The sequence below is a fragment of the Balaenoptera borealis genome, assembly GCF_965194805.1.
Source record: "Balaenoptera borealis genome assembly, chromosome: 2".
In the NCBI taxonomy this organism is placed as follows: domain Eukaryota; kingdom Metazoa; phylum Chordata; class Mammalia; order Artiodactyla; family Balaenopteridae; genus Balaenoptera; species Balaenoptera borealis.
This window is the reverse complement of record NC_138867.1, coordinates 111,776,175-111,794,457: the sequence shown is the minus strand read 5'-3', so window position 1 is coordinate 111,794,457 and position 18,283 is coordinate 111,776,175. Positions and strand designations below refer to the sequence as shown.

The 18,283-nt window shown below is 48.8% G+C and overlaps 1 protein-coding gene and 1 long non-coding RNA gene across 6 annotated transcripts in view; one reads left to right on the top strand and one right to left on the bottom strand.

Moving 5' to 3' along the window:
- LOC309622827 overlaps positions 1 to 2,091 on the top strand; it is a 153,017-nt gene extending 150,926 nt beyond the window's left edge. The window contains exon 2 of the long non-coding RNA XR_014241157.1: positions 1,437 to 2,091. This is a non-coding gene — a long non-coding RNA (uncharacterized lncRNA). The remainder of the gene's footprint in view (positions 1 to 1,436) is intronic.
- LOC309622816 (uncharacterized protein) overlaps positions 1 to 18,283 on the bottom strand; it is a 99,170-nt gene that overhangs the window by 31,826 nt on the left and 49,061 nt on the right. Inside the window, exon 3 of one of the 5 annotated variants that reach the window (XM_082379027.1) lies at positions 12,853 to 15,212. The exons of the other annotated variants lie outside the window; for them this stretch is intronic. Within the exon in view, the coding sequence (XP_082235153.1) occupies positions 15,120 to 15,212 (93 nt within the window). The 3' untranslated portion in view covers positions 12,853 to 15,119. Of the gene's footprint in view, positions 1 to 12,852; positions 15,213 to 18,283 lie in introns of those variants that run through there. 5 annotated transcript variants of the gene reach the window in all.

The following is an 18,283-nucleotide window of genomic DNA, read 5'->3' as shown; positions in this document are numbered from 1 at the left end:
CCAGACTGTTTCCACGATGTCAGGCTGCCCACAGAGGTGGAAACTGAGGCCTGGGGAAGAAGTTTGGAAGAGCTTGCCTGGGGCAGCTAGCACCTCATGCCGAAAAAGCATTTGGGAACACAGAGGGAAGGCAGCAAAAGCTGCAGCTGCTCTGGACACTGTGTGGGACCCCTGCCTTCAGCTCCCTGCCCTAACCCCAGGCAACATGGCTCTGCAGCTACAGGCCCCAGGGACCCGGGGAGGTGAGTTTTGACTTGATCCTAAAGAGAAGCGATGCAAATGCCCTAGAGGCCACCTGCAGTTCGATGGGTGAGGCCCCCAGGGGATGGAACACAGGCCCGTAACTTGGCTTCAATGCAGGGGGCACCTCAGCCACGCATGTCCGTTTGTGAACCAGCTCCCAGCTCCAGGGGACTCTGGCCTGCTAGGCCTTATCCCAGCTCTAGGGATTAAAAAGGACTTTTTCAAGATGGAGGAATCAGTCTCCCTGACTTCAGACTATACTACGAAGCTACAGTAATCAAGACAGTATGGTACTGGCACAAAAACAGAAACATAGATCAATGGAACAGGATAGAAAGCCCAGAGATAAACCCACGCACATATGGTCACCTTATCTTTGACAAAGGAGGCAAGCATATACAGTGGACAAAAGACAGCCTCTTCAATAAGTGGTGATGGGAAAACTGGACAGGTACATGTAAAAGTATGAAATTAGAACACTCCCTAACATCATACACAAAAATAAACTCAAAATGGATTAAAGACCTAAATGTAAGGCCAGACACTATCAAACTCTTAGAGGAAAACATAGGCAGAACACTCTATGACATAAATCACAGCAAGATCCTTTTTGACCCACCTCCTAGAGAAATGGAAATAAAAACAAAAATAAACAAATGGGACCTAATGAAACTTAAAAGCTTTTGCACAGCAAAGGAGACCATAAACAAGACCAAAAGACAACCCTCAGAATGGGAGAAAATATTTATAAATGAAGCAACTGACAAAGGATTAATCTCCAAAATATACAAGCAGCTCATGCAGCTCAATATCAAAAAAACAAAGAACCCAATCCAAAAATGGCAGAAGACCTAAACAGACATTTCTCCAAAGAAGATATACAGATTTCCAACAAACACATGAAAGAATGCTCAACATCATTAATCATTAGAGAAATGCAAATCAAAACTACAATGAGATATCATCTCACACCAGTCAGAATGGCCACCATCAAAAAATCTAGAAACAATAAATGCTGGAGAGGGTGTGGAGAAAAGGGAACACTCTTGCACTGTTGGTGGGAATGTAAATTGATATAGCCACTATGGAGAACAGTATGGAAGTTCCCTAAAAAACTAAAAATAGAACTACCATACGATCCAGCAATCCCTCTACTGGGCATATACCCTGAGAAAACCATAATTCAAAAAGAGTCATGTACCAAAATGTTCATTGCAGCTCTATTTACAATAGCCAGGACATGGAAGCAACCTAAGTGTCCATCATCAGATGAATGGATAAAGAAGATGTGGCACATATATACAATGGAATATTAGCCATAAAAAGAAACGAAATTGAGTTATTTGTAGTGAGGTGGATGGAGTTAGAGTCTGTCATACAGAGTGAAGTAAGTCAGAAAGAGAAAAACAAATACAGTATGCTAACACATATGTATGGAATCTAAGGGAAAAAAAAAAGGTCATGAAGAACCTAGTGGCAAGACAGGAATAAAGACACAGACCTACTAGAGAATGGACTTGAGGATATGGGGAGGGGGAAGGGTAAGCTGTGACAAAGTGAGAGAATGGCATGGACATATATACACTACCAAAGGTAAAATAGATAGCTAGTGGGAAGCAACCACATAGCACAGGGAGATCAGCTTGGTGCTTTGTGACCACCTAGAGGGGTGGGATAGGGAGGGTGGGAGGGAGGGAGATGCAAGAGGGAAGAGATATGGGAACATATGTATATGTATAACTGATTCACTTTGTTATAAAGCAGAAACTAACACACGATTGTAAAGCAATTATACTCCAATAAAGATGTTAAAAAAAAAAAAAAAAAGGACTTTTTCAGCTGCGTTTCTGTCCGAGCAAGGCAACGGGGTCTCTCTCGTTCTCCTGCTTTAAATCAGACCCTTTGTTGAGTCCTGGGATCCTCAGAGATCTGGACTCTGGGTAACTGTATGAGCCAAGCCCGTCAAGGGTGCATCCTAACTCACAGCCACAAGGCTGGGGCCACCCTCTGCCTGTTTTGAGTCTAATCCTGGCTTCCTGGTCCCTGAGAAAACCCAGTGCCCCTGGCAGCTGGCTGATTGCTGCCCTACATCAGGTGGGCTCTCAGACTCACTGGCAGTTTCCCTTCAGGGAAGGCCTCCCCCGCCCTCCAGACTCTGCTGAGAGGAAGCAAGGGTGGCTCTCACTTCCGTTCCTGGCCACATGCCTTGGATTGGCCTGGGTCCTTCTAAGTCTCTGCCATCCCCTTTTCCTTACCATCCAGGTGGATACGGGGTGTCTGGTTCTACTATCAACCTCTCCCTCACGCTGCCCATCCTGAATCCGCCGAGATTAGGGCAGGTGCAGTGAGTTCTTCCACAGCAGTTAAAAATATCCAGCCACACCTTTGCTCAGACAGGTGAAGAGGTACGCTTGGGATCATAGTTCAGGAGCAAAGTAACTGGCCCAGGCCACATGAGCCCTGGGGTGGGGGTAGGGTGAATCGTGTGCCAGGTTTCTCTGAGAAAGCTGACTTCATGGAACGAGGAAGTTGTTCGGTTGTGTGGAGCTGGTGTTTAGGGATCTGGGGTGAACAGGGAGAGAGGGAGTCATTAGGGCAGAAGAGCAATTACTTTCCTTAAAACTGAGAAAAAGTCAAGAAGTCCTTTCACGTTGCCCATACAACCGCAATGGTGGACTGGGGTGAGGGCTGCTGTCCTTGCCTGTGGGAGGTGAAGGGTGGTTGCCTCTGCTGGGGACTCAGGGCTCCCCTCCCAGTGCTCCTTCTGGGCTTACCAGGGTGAGGGCTGAGCTCCTAGGTGTGTGGGGTGGGGTGTGGCAGAGGAGGGCCTGAAGGGTGTCCAAACTTCTAAGACGCAGAACAGCGTCTGAAAACAGCTCATCACCACCCTTCTGTCGTGCACTGGCAAGCAGCCAGAGTTCTCCTCCTAGGAGACCATCTGCCCCCACTTTGGGGGCCTGCCTCAGGACACTCGGGAGGACCCCAGTTTTGGCCTCTGGCCAGACTGAGACACATGCAATGCAGTCCTGGGGCCCTCCCGTATCTGACGGCTCACACAGGCAAAACCTCAGCAGCCAGTGCCTGTCCCCTTCCTGTCTGCTACTCCCCACATGCCCAACCTCTCCAACCAGACTGGAAGCTCCCCAGGGGCAAGCAGCTCATCTCCTCCATATTCTCACAGAAGGAGATCCTGCTCAGGCAGGAATGGCACTTGAGAACATCTCTTGCAAAATGCTGGGTCAGCAAAGCCCTGCAGTTAGCATCTGCTCACCTTCTCTACCCACTGTCCACCTGGCTTTTCTGAGTCCTTCCTTGGGGGACAATCCAGGCTGGACTCTGGGGGTGCAGGGAGAAGGCTGAGAGACAGGGAAGGCACAGAGTGGTAACTAGTTCTGACCCTGCGGTAGAGCCTTGGGCAGAATGGGCCATGACCAACCAGCCCAGGACAAGAGCCACTGTGTCCCATGACATGCAGCACAACCCATCTGTGTCCCCTCAGCAGGCCTGCTGGAGATGGAAGGCTGAGTCACTAATTACTTTCTTTTATTAAAAATGTACACAAGTAAAAGGAACATGGTTTAATTGTACAGAGTAAGAAATACAGATGAGTAAATAGAAACATTAATTAAAGCCACCTGCAATACACCACCCAAAAGTAATCATGCTGTTAAGTGTTTAGAAACCGGGTACAAACACAATTCTTCACCCCCCTGTGCATATATTTAGGAGCTCTGTCCCATGCAGATACAGGCATGGGTCCAGGAACACTGCAAGCAGGGATCTATACTTCCCCGGCACTCGCTTGGGGCCCTTCCCCAGCCCCCAGATCTCTCTGCTCCCAGATACCGTGCAGAGGTTGGCATCCAAGAGTCCAAAGGGCTAGCCATCCAGGCTGACAAGGTAATCTATAGTAGATTAGGAGGGGCAAAGGGCCTTGGAGGCAGGATACCAACTGTCCCAGTTTGCTCAGGACAGATGAGTTTGCTGGGATGTGGGAATTTTCAGCGCTAGAACTGAGAAAGTCCTGGGCAAAATGGGGTGAGTTGGTCCCTCTACTTGGAGGACCAAAGGCCTTGTCCAGCCCCTCCTTCTCTGCGCTGCCCACTGGCCCTCCTACTGAGTCTTATATCCCTGGGGACCTCAGCAGGCAGCTCAGGGACAGAGGTTCCGCAGGGCCCACTGCTTCCTCAGGCTCCCACAGAGTTCCAGCCTGAGGCCCAGGGAAGGAGTGGGGAAAGGGAACGAGTAAAGGCAGACAGGCAGTCATACTGAGGAAAGGGGCCAGCTGACCTCTGGCTGTCAAGGGCAGCCAGGGATGCTGAGGTGGAGGGGCTTCAATATTTGGCTGCCTGCCCCTCCAGGCCTGGAGCTTCCCTTAGAATTCAGTGCCTTAGTTCTCAGAGGCCCCAGTCCTTGGAAGCCCTAGGGTCTTTGGGTGGGAGGTGCTCAGCCCCCAGGGCTTCCCGCAGCCCTGCTGCATCCAGCCGTGCATCCCCCCTCCTCCATGTCCACACCCGCTGGCGCTTCCTGCCTAGCCCATCTCCACCTAAGACTGGGCGCAGAGCATGGGAAAAGAGGAATCCAGGACAGGTTGAGCTGAGTGAGGAGCAGAACAGGTGGGAGGGGACCTAGGCATAAAGGACCCTCCTAATAAGAGTGGGCACATCCTGACTGTGGTCTGGCCCGGCCTGCTTTCTATGCCTGAGAATGGAGCCCTTGGAGAACCCAGAGGAGTAGGCAGAATAATGGTCCATGGTGGTATAAAGACGTCCACATCCTAATGCATGGAATCTGTGACATGGCAATGGGGAATGAGGTTGCTAATTAGCTCACTTTAAAATAAAGAGATTATTCTGGATTATCTGGATGGGTCCAATGTAATCGCAAGCATCCTTAAATGAAGAAGGAGACAGAAGAGTCAGAATCAGGGAGGCAGCATTATGTGAAAAACTTGACCAGCCATTGCTGGCTTTGAAGATGGAGGAAGGGGCTACAAGGCAAGGAATGCAGGTGGTCTCTAAAAGCTGGCATGGGCGAAGAAGCAGATTCTCTACTAGAGTCCCCAGAAGGGAACGCAGCCTGCTGACACCTTGAGTTTAATTCAGTAAGACCCATTTTGGACTTCTGACCTAGAGAACTGTAACATAATACATTTGTGTTGTTTTAAGCCACTTAATTTATGGGAATTTGTTACAGCAGCAATACTGGGCTACCACCTGAAGGATGTAACTGCTCAGGATCCCCTGGTTAGAGTCAGTCTCACAGCGTCCCACAGTCGCTCTGTTAAAGAGCCGACTCTGTCCTGGGAGACACTGTGACTCTGGAGCCCTGCGCAGGGAATGGGCCTCCGTGACTTTGGGTGGGTCAAGAAGGATGCCGAAGAATAGTGCCTCTGCTGGATGTGCCTACAGGAAACAGCTGTCTCCTTGAACCTATTCCCCAAAGCTCCAGTGGTTCTGGCTCTGAGCTGTCCAGGAAGAGCTGCCCTGAGGTCAGGCTACCCAGCACATCCAGCCAGAGCCGGCAGGACTTGCCTTAAGACTCCCAGGGTGGCATTCTGTGTCCTTTCCACACACCCATAATGCTCACAGCTCTCTCAGTCTTTGGCCTCACTAAGGGAATTCAGTTTGGCTTAGGAAAACCTAGGACTAGAGAGAAAAAAGTTTAGAGGAAAAAAATCACTAAAGTGGATGTCAGCCAGATCTTCATAAAATCCCCGCTTTGCCGCTTACTAGCTGTGTGGCCTCAAATAAGGCACTAAACCTCTGGGAGCCTGCTTCTCATCCAGAAAAGGTATAACAGCTTTTGTCTTACCTGCCTCACAGTGTGTGTGAGTCTCAGGTCAGATAATGCATGAGAAAATGCTGTGCTGCACAGACTGAGGTGCTGTTGTTATTAATGAGCAATAACGATCACAGCCCCACAGACTTCTGTATGGAGTGGATGATCATACATCCTGTGTCAGGGAAGGAAGGGTGAGTGCAGACTCATCAACTCTGCCTTGCCCACAGGCAGGAGGCTGCACCCTGGCCAGGAGAGGAGAGAAGGCCTTGTCTTTATCTGAGCCACTGCTTCAGAGCTCAGACCGGACGTGAGACAGAGCCACCCTGCAGCCCGCAGGATGTCCTCCCAACCACCCGCAGACTGGGGCTTTGCACCTTTTCTTTCCCCTAAGAAAAAAAGTTTTCTAGAGTTTCTTTTGCATAAAAAACAGTCCCTCCTTCTCATAAAATACTCACGATTTTACAGGGAAAAGTTGGAACATGAAACTGTACACAATACAATTCCAATCTAATGAATATATAATATATAATTTTATATGTGGGATACCTACTGGAAGAAATGCATCAGAATACTAATGGTGGTATCTTTGGTAGGACTACAGGTGATTATATTTTCTTCTTTATATTTGTATAAATTAAAAATGCTCTACAATGACTTATAAGTACTTTTACATTTAGAAAAAATTATATATATATATGTATATGTGAAAAATGCCAGGGACTTCCTTTTGTAGAACCACAAACTGTGCTAGAAGAGTCATTTGAGCTGGGTTCTGCACAGGCAGGAGTCCTGACCCTGGCCCTTGCTGCGGGATCTCGGAGAGACTCAACTACTTTCCCGCCCTGGCCTCTGCTGGCCCGGTGAGACTGGATGCTGGACAAGATGCTCTCTAGGATTCTCTGCAGCTCAATAATTAAAGTATTCGTCTTAGTCTCATCCATCCCTGCTCCATGCTCAGCTTCCAGTGGCTTCTCCTTACCACCTCCCTCACCAGCCTCATTTCTCCCAGACCTGCCCTGGGAGTCGCTAGCTCCTGGCATTTGCCTGCATCACAGACTGTACTTCTCAGAGCCCTGCCCTTCCTTGAAGAACAAAGCCTGGCCAAATCCGATGCAGCCTGCTGGCCTGCAGTGAACCCTGCTTCCCTCTAACTTGTACATAACAATAGCTACCGTTTATTGACTGTTAACTTCAGGTCGCACAGCAAAAGTGGTCTCATTTAATCCTAGGCCACCAGCAGCTGCAGAGACTAAAATTTGAACGGCACCCCCCTGGAGTTGTGCAGTGTAGTGACCCTATTTGATCCTCTTTCGCCTCTGAGGGTTGTACTGTTATTCTCATTTCACTGACAAGATAACTGAGGCTCAGAGAGGTCAAGCCAACTCACCCATGGTCACACAATGGGTTTGTGGCAGAGCTAGGACTTGATCTCTAGAGATTTCAAGTCTAGTGTTTTTTCACTCCCACAGTGGTGTCTTTCTCAACAACTCCCACATTCCAGCACTGGAAGGCAGGGAGGATGTATTCTGAGCTGAACACACAGAGGGCACCCAATGAATGTCTGAATGTCTGGTGGTGGTGGTGGTGTGGATCACAGTGAGTTCAACCATTCAATCAACAAGTCTTCCCAGAGTGTCTGGGAGCTCTGGGGGCAGGGACAGGCATATTCTGTTCACCGCTATATTCCAGCACCTAGCAGTGCCTGACATATAGTACATGCTCAATAAATGACACTGAATTCATGATTGTTCATTCAAATAAAGAAAACAATAAAGTAAATAATAGGAGCTAATATCTATGGAGTGCCTACTTCTAGCCAGCTCTCAGGGAGTCTCCAGGAGAGTTGAGGAGAAATACAACACTGTGACAAGGACTACAGCTTGGGGTTTTATATCAAAAAAGTGTCTACATAAAGCCCATGAGAACACCAAAGAAAGAAAGAAAGGCACTCAGCAGTGACCCTGAACCTTCCTACCATGTCAGAGGCCATGCCAGCAGCGGTCACCATCACAGCTTGAATACACTGACGGTCAAAGCACACAAACCCAAATTTGCCATCTGCATCCATGGTTCTGCCTGTTCAGACCATGTCTGGATCCTCTTATTGCCTCTCCAGACTGGATAACCAGAATACTGGATCTATAAGACAAATGGTTGTGGAAACTGGTGATGTTTAGCTTGGAGAAGAAAAAGGAGGGTTATCTTTTAACACCTGACAGGCTGCCATTGGGCCAGAGCCCTGGGTACCTCCTGAGGAAGTCTGCTGTAGCTGGCTGGGATGTCTGGAGATGGACCAGAGAAGCAGGGTGTCTGGTAGGCTGCCTCTCTGGGACCTGATGAGGCCTTACTCTCTACAGCATATATTCTACACATTGGCTCACACACAAACGTTTATTAACTGTCATTCATGGCCTACTCCAGGCTAGGGAAATAAGGATGAATAAAACAAGCTTGCCAGCTTAGAAATGCCAGCACCCTAGGAGGCAGAGTCAGGAAAGCCTCATCCTGTAGCCTTAGACTCCTTATTGTGCATCCTAAAAGGCCCTGTCTCAGCCACTGCTGAAGGCCATTTTCTTCCAGTGTTCTGAAGGGGTCAGTCATATGGCAGATAATCAACAAATATACACATCCCTGAAGAGGGGATCCTGGGATGGGAACTCCAGCTGAATCAACCCTCTGTGGGGGCCAAGCAGGCTGGTTCCCAGGTATGGTCTTTGCACGTGTCCTTCTGCCCCTTCAGATCCCCTCAAGTCCAGCCAGGTCTTGACCGTGGTGTGATCCGGTCCCTGTTTCCACAAGCACTGGTTCATCGTCCCCAGCTGCAGTGATATGTCAAAGGATATCCTTCAATCCTAAATTGCATAATGGCTTTTATCTTCCATTTCTTCCAAGGCTCCTCATCTGCAGTAAAAGTTGTGGTTCAGCAAACAGTGTGGAACTCCTGAATGCCAAATTCCAAAAAAAGGCTCATGTGGGGTAGAGCTCATTCTGCTGTCCTGTCCATTCACTGCACTGTTCAGTGCTAGAAATGACACGTACACTATTTTTTTTTTTGCAAAACAATAATTATGCAGAAAAATGCACAAAGCATATGTTTAGTTTAATAAGTATAAAATAGAAAGCAAATATCTGTATAACCATCACCAGGTCAAGAGATAAAACAATGCCAATGCCCTCAAAGACCCCTATGCCCCTCCTTATCACAACCCCAACCCTCCCCTGTGCTCATGACTAAATTGACTTTTTTTTTTTTTGGCTGCATTGGGTCTTCACTGCTGCACGCAGGCTTTCTCTAGTTGCAGAGAGCGGGTGCTACTCTTCGTTGTGGTGTGTGGGCTTCTCATTGTGGTGGCTTCTCTTGTTGCTGAGCACAGGCTTCAGTAATTGCAGCACGCGGGCTCAGTAGTTGTGGCGCACGGGCTTAGTTGCTCTGCGGCACGTGGGATCCTCCCGGACCAGGGCTCAAACCCGTGTCCCCTGCATTGGCAGGTGGATTCTTAACCTCTGCGCCACAGGGGAAGTCCCCTAAATTGACTTTTGTGATAATAATTTCTGTGCTTTTTATAGTTTTACCTCCTCTGCATATATCCTTAAACAATACAGTTCAGTTTTGCCAGTTGTTAAACTTTTCATGAAAGGAATTATACTGTGTGTATTCTTCTGCAGTTTCATTTAACATTATGTTGACGAGAGTCACAGTATTATTACAGTATTAGTATCCAATATTACAGTATTACAGGTCGCAGTAGTTCATTCATTTTCACTGCAGGAATACTGCTCAATTTATTTGTGAATATTGTGGTGCACCTGAGTGAGACTTTGGTTAGAGCAGATTCTGAGGAGTGGGGCTGCTGGGTTACAGGGTACATGTATTTTCATCTTTACCAGATCACTTACGTATTTTTCAATTCTGAAAATGTTTCTCAGGGAAGCAGTGCTGTATCTGGGATAGAGGAAATGAGGGATGCCTGCCCTTGCAGTCTGACTGGCCTACGCTCGGTCCTCCAAACTTGCCCCCTCCAGCCCAGCCATCCTGTCCCCTCCGGCACTCACAGGCCGGGGCCTCTCGCGGCAGGATCCTCTCCAGCCTCCCTGCTTCAGTGATGTAGTTGGGTGAGAGCGGGAGGAGGCTGAGAATGAGGAAGTGGAAACCAAACATGAGGGCCACAGAGAAGTCCGGTCCACAAATCTCAATGTTTCAGCAGCACACTCCATGCGAGAGGAACGTGCAGGGTGCCTGTGGAGCACACCTACCAGGCTCCAAGCCTACAGGTGCCAAGGTGTGCCACGGGACCAGCCGCCACTCTGCACTAGGTTCCTGCACCTAAGTCACTCCACGTAATCCACACCCCATACCCGTGAGGTAGGTGTTATCATCCCATGCCACAGATGAAGACACTGAGACACACAGACACGGAGCAACTGGCAATATAGTACAACAGCTAATAGTGTAGGATCTGGATTTGTTTAAATTGGCTTTAAATTGTGGCTTCCCTACTTACTGGTGCAATGCTGGGCCGGTTACCTTCTTCAGCCTCAGTTTCCTCATCTGTAAAATGCGGCTAATTCACTTACAGGGTTATTGAGAGAGTTAAAAGAGATAATGTGTAGAAGGAGCTTAGCAGAGCGCCTGGCACAAAGGAGGAATGAACAGAACTATGAAACAGGAGCTATGGAGTTCCAAGGTTGACAGCTAGGACAAGGTGGGAGTGGGAGGGAACAACTCTTCTTGGCAAGCTGGGAGCAGGCCGTCAAGCTGACGGTGCAGATCGGTGCTGTGTGAAGACTCACTGGAGTGCTGGCCTGGTCGACTCTGAAACGTGGGCACCCAGGCAGTCCTGGCACCCTGGCACCTTTGCCCAGAGCTCTCTACCTATCTGTGGCTGCCTCAAAGTGCAGTGATTCCTGACAGGGAGCAGCTGGATCCCTGCACATGAGGAAGCTTCAGTCCAGCTTCAGCGCTGGCCCGCAGAGGCCGCATTGGCTGGCAGCAGCAGTGGCAGCCAATGGGCAGCGAAGCCTGTTGCTAAGGTCACTGGTGAACCTTATTTGGCGACATCGGGCTGACCCTGCATTCACCTCTGAGAACTCTGGGAAACGCCAACCACAGATGTGAAGTGAACATCTCAAAACCACAACTGCATTTCCTTTGAGAAAAGATTCGGCTCTCCTCTCCAGCCTGCCTCTCTCGGGCTGGATGCCTTTTGTACAGTGGCTTGCAACCTCAAGAGAGAAGAGCCTTGGCGGGGAGTCGGCTACACACCCATCCTGGGCAGGCCTCTCCCGTCCCTGGGAGAGGGCAGGGGCTACTGCACAGGCGACCCCAGGACCCACCAAGGATCTGAAAGGCTTCTGTTCTCGCCCCAGCAGCTGCCGACCTCCAGCCCAAGCCTCCCTGCACACACCCTCAAGTGTTCCTGGACCCACTTCCTGTAGCCTCGGGAAGCTGCTGGTATGAGGAAGACCCACGGCACGCAGGGAGGAAGTGGGCCTTGCCCAGGCCCTTAACATCTGCACCGGCCACGCTGTTTCAGTGCAGCCTACAGCTCAAACGGTTGGCGGTTTCAGTTTTTCACCTTCCTTTGGTGCATCTTCTAGCTTAACATTAAATAAGTAAAACTGTTGCCCCACCCCAGGCAAATGTGGGAGGGAAGCTGTGCCTTCACTATTTCCAAAATAACACTCTCCTCTTTCCTCATATTCGTACAGCACCTTCGAGTCTGGGAACTGTGCTCATATCTGCCATCTTGTTGGATCCTCACAAGCCTTGCTAAGGTAATCATAGCTTAACAATGTCTGAGCCCTCACCAGGTGTCAGGAACATGAATTAGCTCATAGAATCCACTATAATTGTTCCCACTTGACAGAAGAGAAAAATGAGGCAAAGACAGATTCAGTAATTGGCTCAAGGTCAATTACTAGTCTGTAAAGGCAGAGCTGAGATTTTATCCCAGATAGCCCAATTCCAAAGTCTGCCCTATTATCTCCTGTTATATTGCCCCTCAAGGCATATACACAAGAACAAATCCTATTTATGGATGAGAAAGTGAGGCTGAGAAGAATAAAAGGTGTGGGACCTGACATGAGGGCTGCTTTCCATGTCCACATCTCCTCCCGGAGGACCATTCACTGGCATCCTTCTTCTGCCCCCCTCTTTTTTTTAATCACTCACACCTCCCCCTCTTCCCTGCACCCAACCCCAGCTTGTCTCCTCCTGACCCACAGGCTAAAAGTGGCCTTTCTTGGGACTTCCCTGGCGGTCCAGTGGTTAAGACTCTGCGCTTCCCCTGCAGGGAGTGCAGGTTCGATTCCTGGTCGGGGAGCTAAGATCCTGCATGCCGTGTGGCCAAAAATAAAAAAATAAGAATAAAAAATATTATAAAGTGGCCTTTCTTTTCTGGGTAGCCCAGGGAGACAGGTGTCCTGGCCTGCTGGGAAGAGGCTATGTGAGCCCATCTGTCAGGTAAGGGGGGCAAAGCCAGGGCCATGGAGGGTGAGTGACAGAAGAACGCCACACCTCCCAGCTCCTCCTGCTAAGCCTTTGCCTGTACACATGGGGCAGTTAAAGCATTCCATGGGCAAGGGTCTGCGGACTGCGGGCAGCAGAGCTGGGGCGTCTATCTGTCCACCGCATCCTCAGCTGAAGGCACTCTGAGGGCCTGGGGTGGGGTCTGGACACTGAGATATGCCAGTGCGTATCCCTTGCTGGAGTGCTGTCTTTCCAGGCTGCCCTCACTCATGGAACATACACTTTTTTGTGCCCCTACCAAGAGTCAGGCACTATTCAAAGCATCAAAGATACCGCAGTAAATAACACAGACCATGTTTCAGGCCTTGAGGAGTTTAGTTCCAATGAGGGACACAGACGTGAGGCAAATAATTACACGAATAGCTGGAAAACACAGCGTGCTTTGAGAGGATACCCCTTCAGGATACTAATCAAAGAAGGAGTGTGTGGGATTGGGGGCTGAGGAAGCCAGGATGGTGTGGAGTTAGCAGGTAGGGACAGTTCTTGGTCCCTATCCCACTGCCCTCCTCTCCCCCGCATTCCTGTCCCTTCAGGAAATCTGCTTCCATGAAAGCTGCTCTGCTAAGTATCTTCAAAGTTGCCTCAAGCGGTGCTTTTGCGGCAGCTGCTTTTAGTGTTTGTGCCTGGGTGAGCACAAACTCAGGTGTGTGTGGTGTAGGAGACCAGAGGGGAGGGCAGATTAGGGTGTTTGATCTTTGATCCTCAGCTAAACTCAAGCACCTCCATTCCTCATCAAAGTCCTACATGTGCATGTGGGAGAGCCCCGGCGGGGCAAGGGGGGTGAAGGTAGCCAGCGGGGCATGAAGCTGCTGGGATGAAATGCTGGTATGAAATGTTCAATTCTGAGAAGCGTTTTCAGAATTAAACATTTTCAGATTAACCGAGAGCCAGAGCCCTTCCTAAAGTACCTCTGAAAATAGTTGTTCAGCATAAAGCGTGAAATTAGCTTTTGCTGGAGAGGAAGCCCTCCAGGGCTGACGGCAGCCAGCCAGCCTTGGGGAAGTGGGTGCAGCGCTGTGGCCGTCCTTGCTGGCACTGCCCGCCTTGCAGGCTGCCGTCGCAACCCTGCATCAGTGTGCCCAGTGCTAGGCTCCTTAAGGAACACCTTGCTGCCTTCACTAAACATGCTTCTCTCCCCTCCTCTGCTTCTTTCTCCCTCGGGGACTCTCCCTGTGGAAAAGAAACCCCAGCTCTTTGGGTTGTGAGGCTGTGATTTCCAGTTTCATTTTCCAGTTTCCGTTTAGAAGCTGTTCTGCCAGCTCTCCACTCCTCATGCCCCAGGGCACCAGAGGAGCTGAGGGGCAAGAAAAAAGTGTTCCAGCCAGTACCCTGCTCCCTGGGGCTCACAGAGGGTGGGGACTGGCTGAACCCCAGGTAGGGGAGGTTGTTAAAATGCAGATTCCTGGCTCCCCAGTCTCTGAGGTGGTAGATTTGGGCCCTTTGATTCTGATGTGGCCTGTGGACCCCACTAGGACTCACAGCCTCAGAGACCATCAAAACAGCCAGAGCACAGCTGAGCACCGCCCAATCACTCCCCAAGGCTCTTCCCACAAGTGCTTGTGAAACTTTGTTCCCCCTTCCCTGCCTGGTGTTGGACACATTTCAGATGTCAGCTCTTTGGGGCTGGAGGTCTGCTGGAAGCCCAGGTCATGGTCCTCACACAACCCCTTCTCTTCCTCACACTCCAAATTTCCCTTTAAGATGCTAATTTGTAATACGCATTAACAGAAACAAAAGAAAGAAAAATTCTATTAAGAGCCCTTATGTCCTTTTGCTCTGTCCCTGCTAATTCCAAAAAGGATTTAAGGACATTTACGTCTGTATTTTCTCCTCTGTGTGTGTGAGACAGAGACTGACTGTGTGTGGGGTGGGTCTTCCGATGCACCCTTACCGTGGTTTGACCTTGGAGCAGGTGGTCAGGTCCCCAAGGCTGGCAGATGTAGACCTTTGTAATCTCTAGGGCAAATTTGTTCTTCAGTGTTTCTAGTATCTCTTTTTGATCAATCATTAATCAAAGTTGCAATAAAAAGATAATCTTCTCAGGACTGGGCTATAAAGGTTCTGGTTAAAACCTTAAATAAACCCTTCTGTGGAGGCCTCAAAGCCAAGAGAGAAGGGTCTCACATCTGTGGCTGGATTTGGAAATAAATGAAGGCTGGGCACAGACATGAACTTTAGTCACCTGAGTGGCTGTGGCCTCTTGCTTCACCTCTCACTGCCAATGAAGCTGGCTATGTCCTGGCTCCTGGACCAGGTGGCAAAGCTAGGGAAGGAGTTTGCCCAAATGTGTGGTAACAAATGTAGGGGCCTGGGGGCACTGCTACAAGGTGTGACAGCTGTGGCATGGCCCTGGGGCCAGGCCTGATGGCAGCCCCCTCAGCCCACAGAGCCCATGTGGTGGAAGGCACCCTTATCTCTGACAGCTTGGCTCATTCCTGCTGACTCACTGCTGTGCAGGGCAGAGTGGTGCCTGGGGTAAAGAGGGAGGCCCACTTCTCAAGAGAGGAAGAAAGGAAGAGGCTGCTCCTCCCAGGGCCCAGCAGGGGTAGAGCCTATGGGGCCTTCACTCTTCTCCAAGCTCCCTCACAGTGGAGAGGGTAGATCTGCTCATCAGGGCATGAGGCCACAGGCTCTTGACTGGCTGCAGAAGCTGAATCTAGGCGTAAGAATCAACAGGGATAATGTGAGGTCCAGCACCAGGTCCAAGAAGTAAGGACACCAAGGCAGGGCATGGGGACCTGGGCCAAGTGCAGCCTTGACCAACAGGCTTGGGGTTTTAGCTGTCAGTAACCTTTGCAGGAACCACAACAACTGCATCATCCAAGAGAGCTGACATGCTCAGATGGACGTATCTAAGACGTGCAGTACCTGAGAAAGTGGGAGAGGCACTCGCTGTTCTCTCCAACCCCTTCCAACATACTACTGAGGCTGCTCTGTACCATATTTTCAGACACATGGAAGAAATGGGCATTTTCAGAGCAGTGTAACCCTAGAGGTACAGGGCAGTAAAATTAGGTGTGAGAAATTATTCAAAGGATTGACGTCCAGAACAGGGATAGCCTTGTTTTGAATGGCTGGAAGGGAGGAAGCAGTATCAATGGGAACAGTCGAGAGACAGACGTGAGGAGACTTTCTGTAGGTCCAGTGTGGTCTCCAAAGATAGATACATACATACACACAACACACACACACACACACACACACACACACACACACACACACTTCTGTTTTAAGAGAGAGAGAACAAGAAGGGAATGGAAGACACACACTGAAATTTTAACAGCGGGCTTTCTCTAGCTGGTAAGATTATGAATGATTTGAATTTTTCCCTTTTGTGCTTATCAGTAGTTTCTAAAATGTCTGTAATATACACAAATTACTTTTTTATGGCAAAATATACATAAAATTTACCATTTTAATCATTTGTAAGTGTGCAATTCAATGGTATTAAGTACATATACATTGTGGTGCAGCCATCACTACCATCCAGCCCCAGAATTTTTTCATCATCCTCAACATAAACTCCAAACCCAGTAAACTAATTCGTCATTCTCTCTTACTTCCAGTGGTTGGCAACCACCTTTCTCCTTTCCGTCTCTATGAATTTGACTATTCTAGGTACCTCATATAAGCAGAATCGTACAATATTTGCCCTTCTGTGTCTGGCTTATTTCACTTCTTAGCATAATGGTTTTCAAGGTTCATCCATGTTGTAGCATGTGGCAGAATTTCATTCTTTTTTAAGGCTGAATAATATTCCATTGTGTGTGTATACCACATTTTGTTTATCTATTCATCTGTCAATGGACACTTGACACTTGGATTGTTTCCACCTTTTGGCTATCGTGAATAATGCTGATATGAATATGGGTATACAAATATCTCTTTGAGACACTGCTTTTAGTTCTTTTGGATATATAGCCAGAGGTAGAAGTGCTGGATTATATTGTAAGTTTATTTTTAATTTTTTGAGGAACTGCCATGCTGTTTTCCACAGTGGCTGTACCATTTTACATTCTTACCAGCAGGGCACAGGGGTTCTAATTTCTCCACATCTTCACCAACACTTGTTATTTTTCTTTTCTTTTTTTTAATAAATTTAATTATTTATTTATTTATTTGTCTGCGTTGGGTCTTCGTTGCTGTGTGCAGGCTTCTTGTTGCGGTGGCTTCTCTTGTTGCGGAGTGCAGGCTCTAGGCACATGCGCTTCAGTAGTTGTGGCACGCAGGCTCAGTAGCTGTGGCTCGCGGGCTCTAGAGTGCAGGCTCAGTAGTTGTGGCGACGGGCTTAGTGGCTCCGTGGCATGCGGGATCTTCCCGGATCAGGGCTCGAACCCGTGTCCCCTGCACTGGCGGGATTCTTAACCACTGCGCCACCAGGGAAGTCCCTCTTTTCTTTTTTTCAATATCGCCATTCTAAAGGGTGTGAAGTAGCATCTCACTGTGGGTTTTTTTTTTTTTTTCTTTTTTTAAATTTATTTTTGGCTGCATTGGCTCTTCGTTGCTGTGCGCGGGCTTTCTCTAGCTGCAGTGAGCGGGGCTACTCTTTATTGCGGTGCGTGGGCTTCTCATTGCAGGGCTTCTCTTGTTGTGGAGCACAGGCTCTAGGCGCACAGGCTTCCGTAGTGGCGCGCAGGCTCAGTAGTAGTGGCTCATGGGCTCTAGAGCGCAGGCTCAGTAGTTGTGGCGCACGGGCTTCGCTGCTCTACAGCATGTGCTATCTTCCCAGACCAGGGCTTGAACCTGTGTCCCCTGCCTTGGCAGGCGGATTCTTAACCACTGCGCCACCAGGAAAGCCCCTCTAGTGGTTTTGATTTGCATTTCCCTAATCCAAACTACTTATTTTTTAAATCCAATTTTGCCTGAATCAAATCTTTTGTCCTTTATTTCTTGATAATATGGACCTTTTCCTCCTTTTTTGTACTTAATCTTTGCACTATGGTTTTTTAAAATTGTTGTAAAATACACGTAACATAAAATTTACATTCATGACCATTTATAAATGTAAAGTTCAGTATTGTTAAGTAAATGCACATGGTTGTGACCATTTTATAATGATAAGAAGAAAGAAAAGGCTATTAAAAAAGAGGAAGAAGAAAGATGTGGATTCTCAGGCCCTGGAGATGTTCACACACTTTGGCTCAGTCTTGGCAGGGACCTGCATTCATCTACTGAGCACCTCCAATGCACTGGGCTCTGTGCCAGGCAGGGGGGCTCCAAGTTGAGCATGGTCTGGTCTCTGCCCTCGGATTTCAACCTCTGTGGGAAATAGATATACCCAAGGCTGCTGTGGGCCCAGCGGGCCACACTGTCTACGGGTGCAGCATGGGGAAGGCAGCACAGATGAGGTGGCATGTGAGCTGAGCCCCAAAAGACGAGCAGACATTTGCAGGTGCGTGAGGGCAGAGAAGAACTGGCCTGTGCTGTTGGGCTGTGGCAGCCCCTACATAAACACTTGTTAATGATTTATGTCTGTCTTCCCTACTCCATTATAAGCTTCATGAGAGCAGGGCCAGCTAGTCTTTTTCACTGTTGAACCCTGCTATGCCCAGCACAGACAGGGGTAAAATGAATACTCGCTGAATAAATGAGCAGGTGAGGAGAAGGAAGAGGAGAGAGGAGATGTCTCCTTCCAGAATCTTGGCCACGAGAGGCAGACAGCGTGGTTGTACTCCACGGGGAAGGGGGTGGAGGGAAGCATTACAGGGATGATGGAGACGGGAGCAT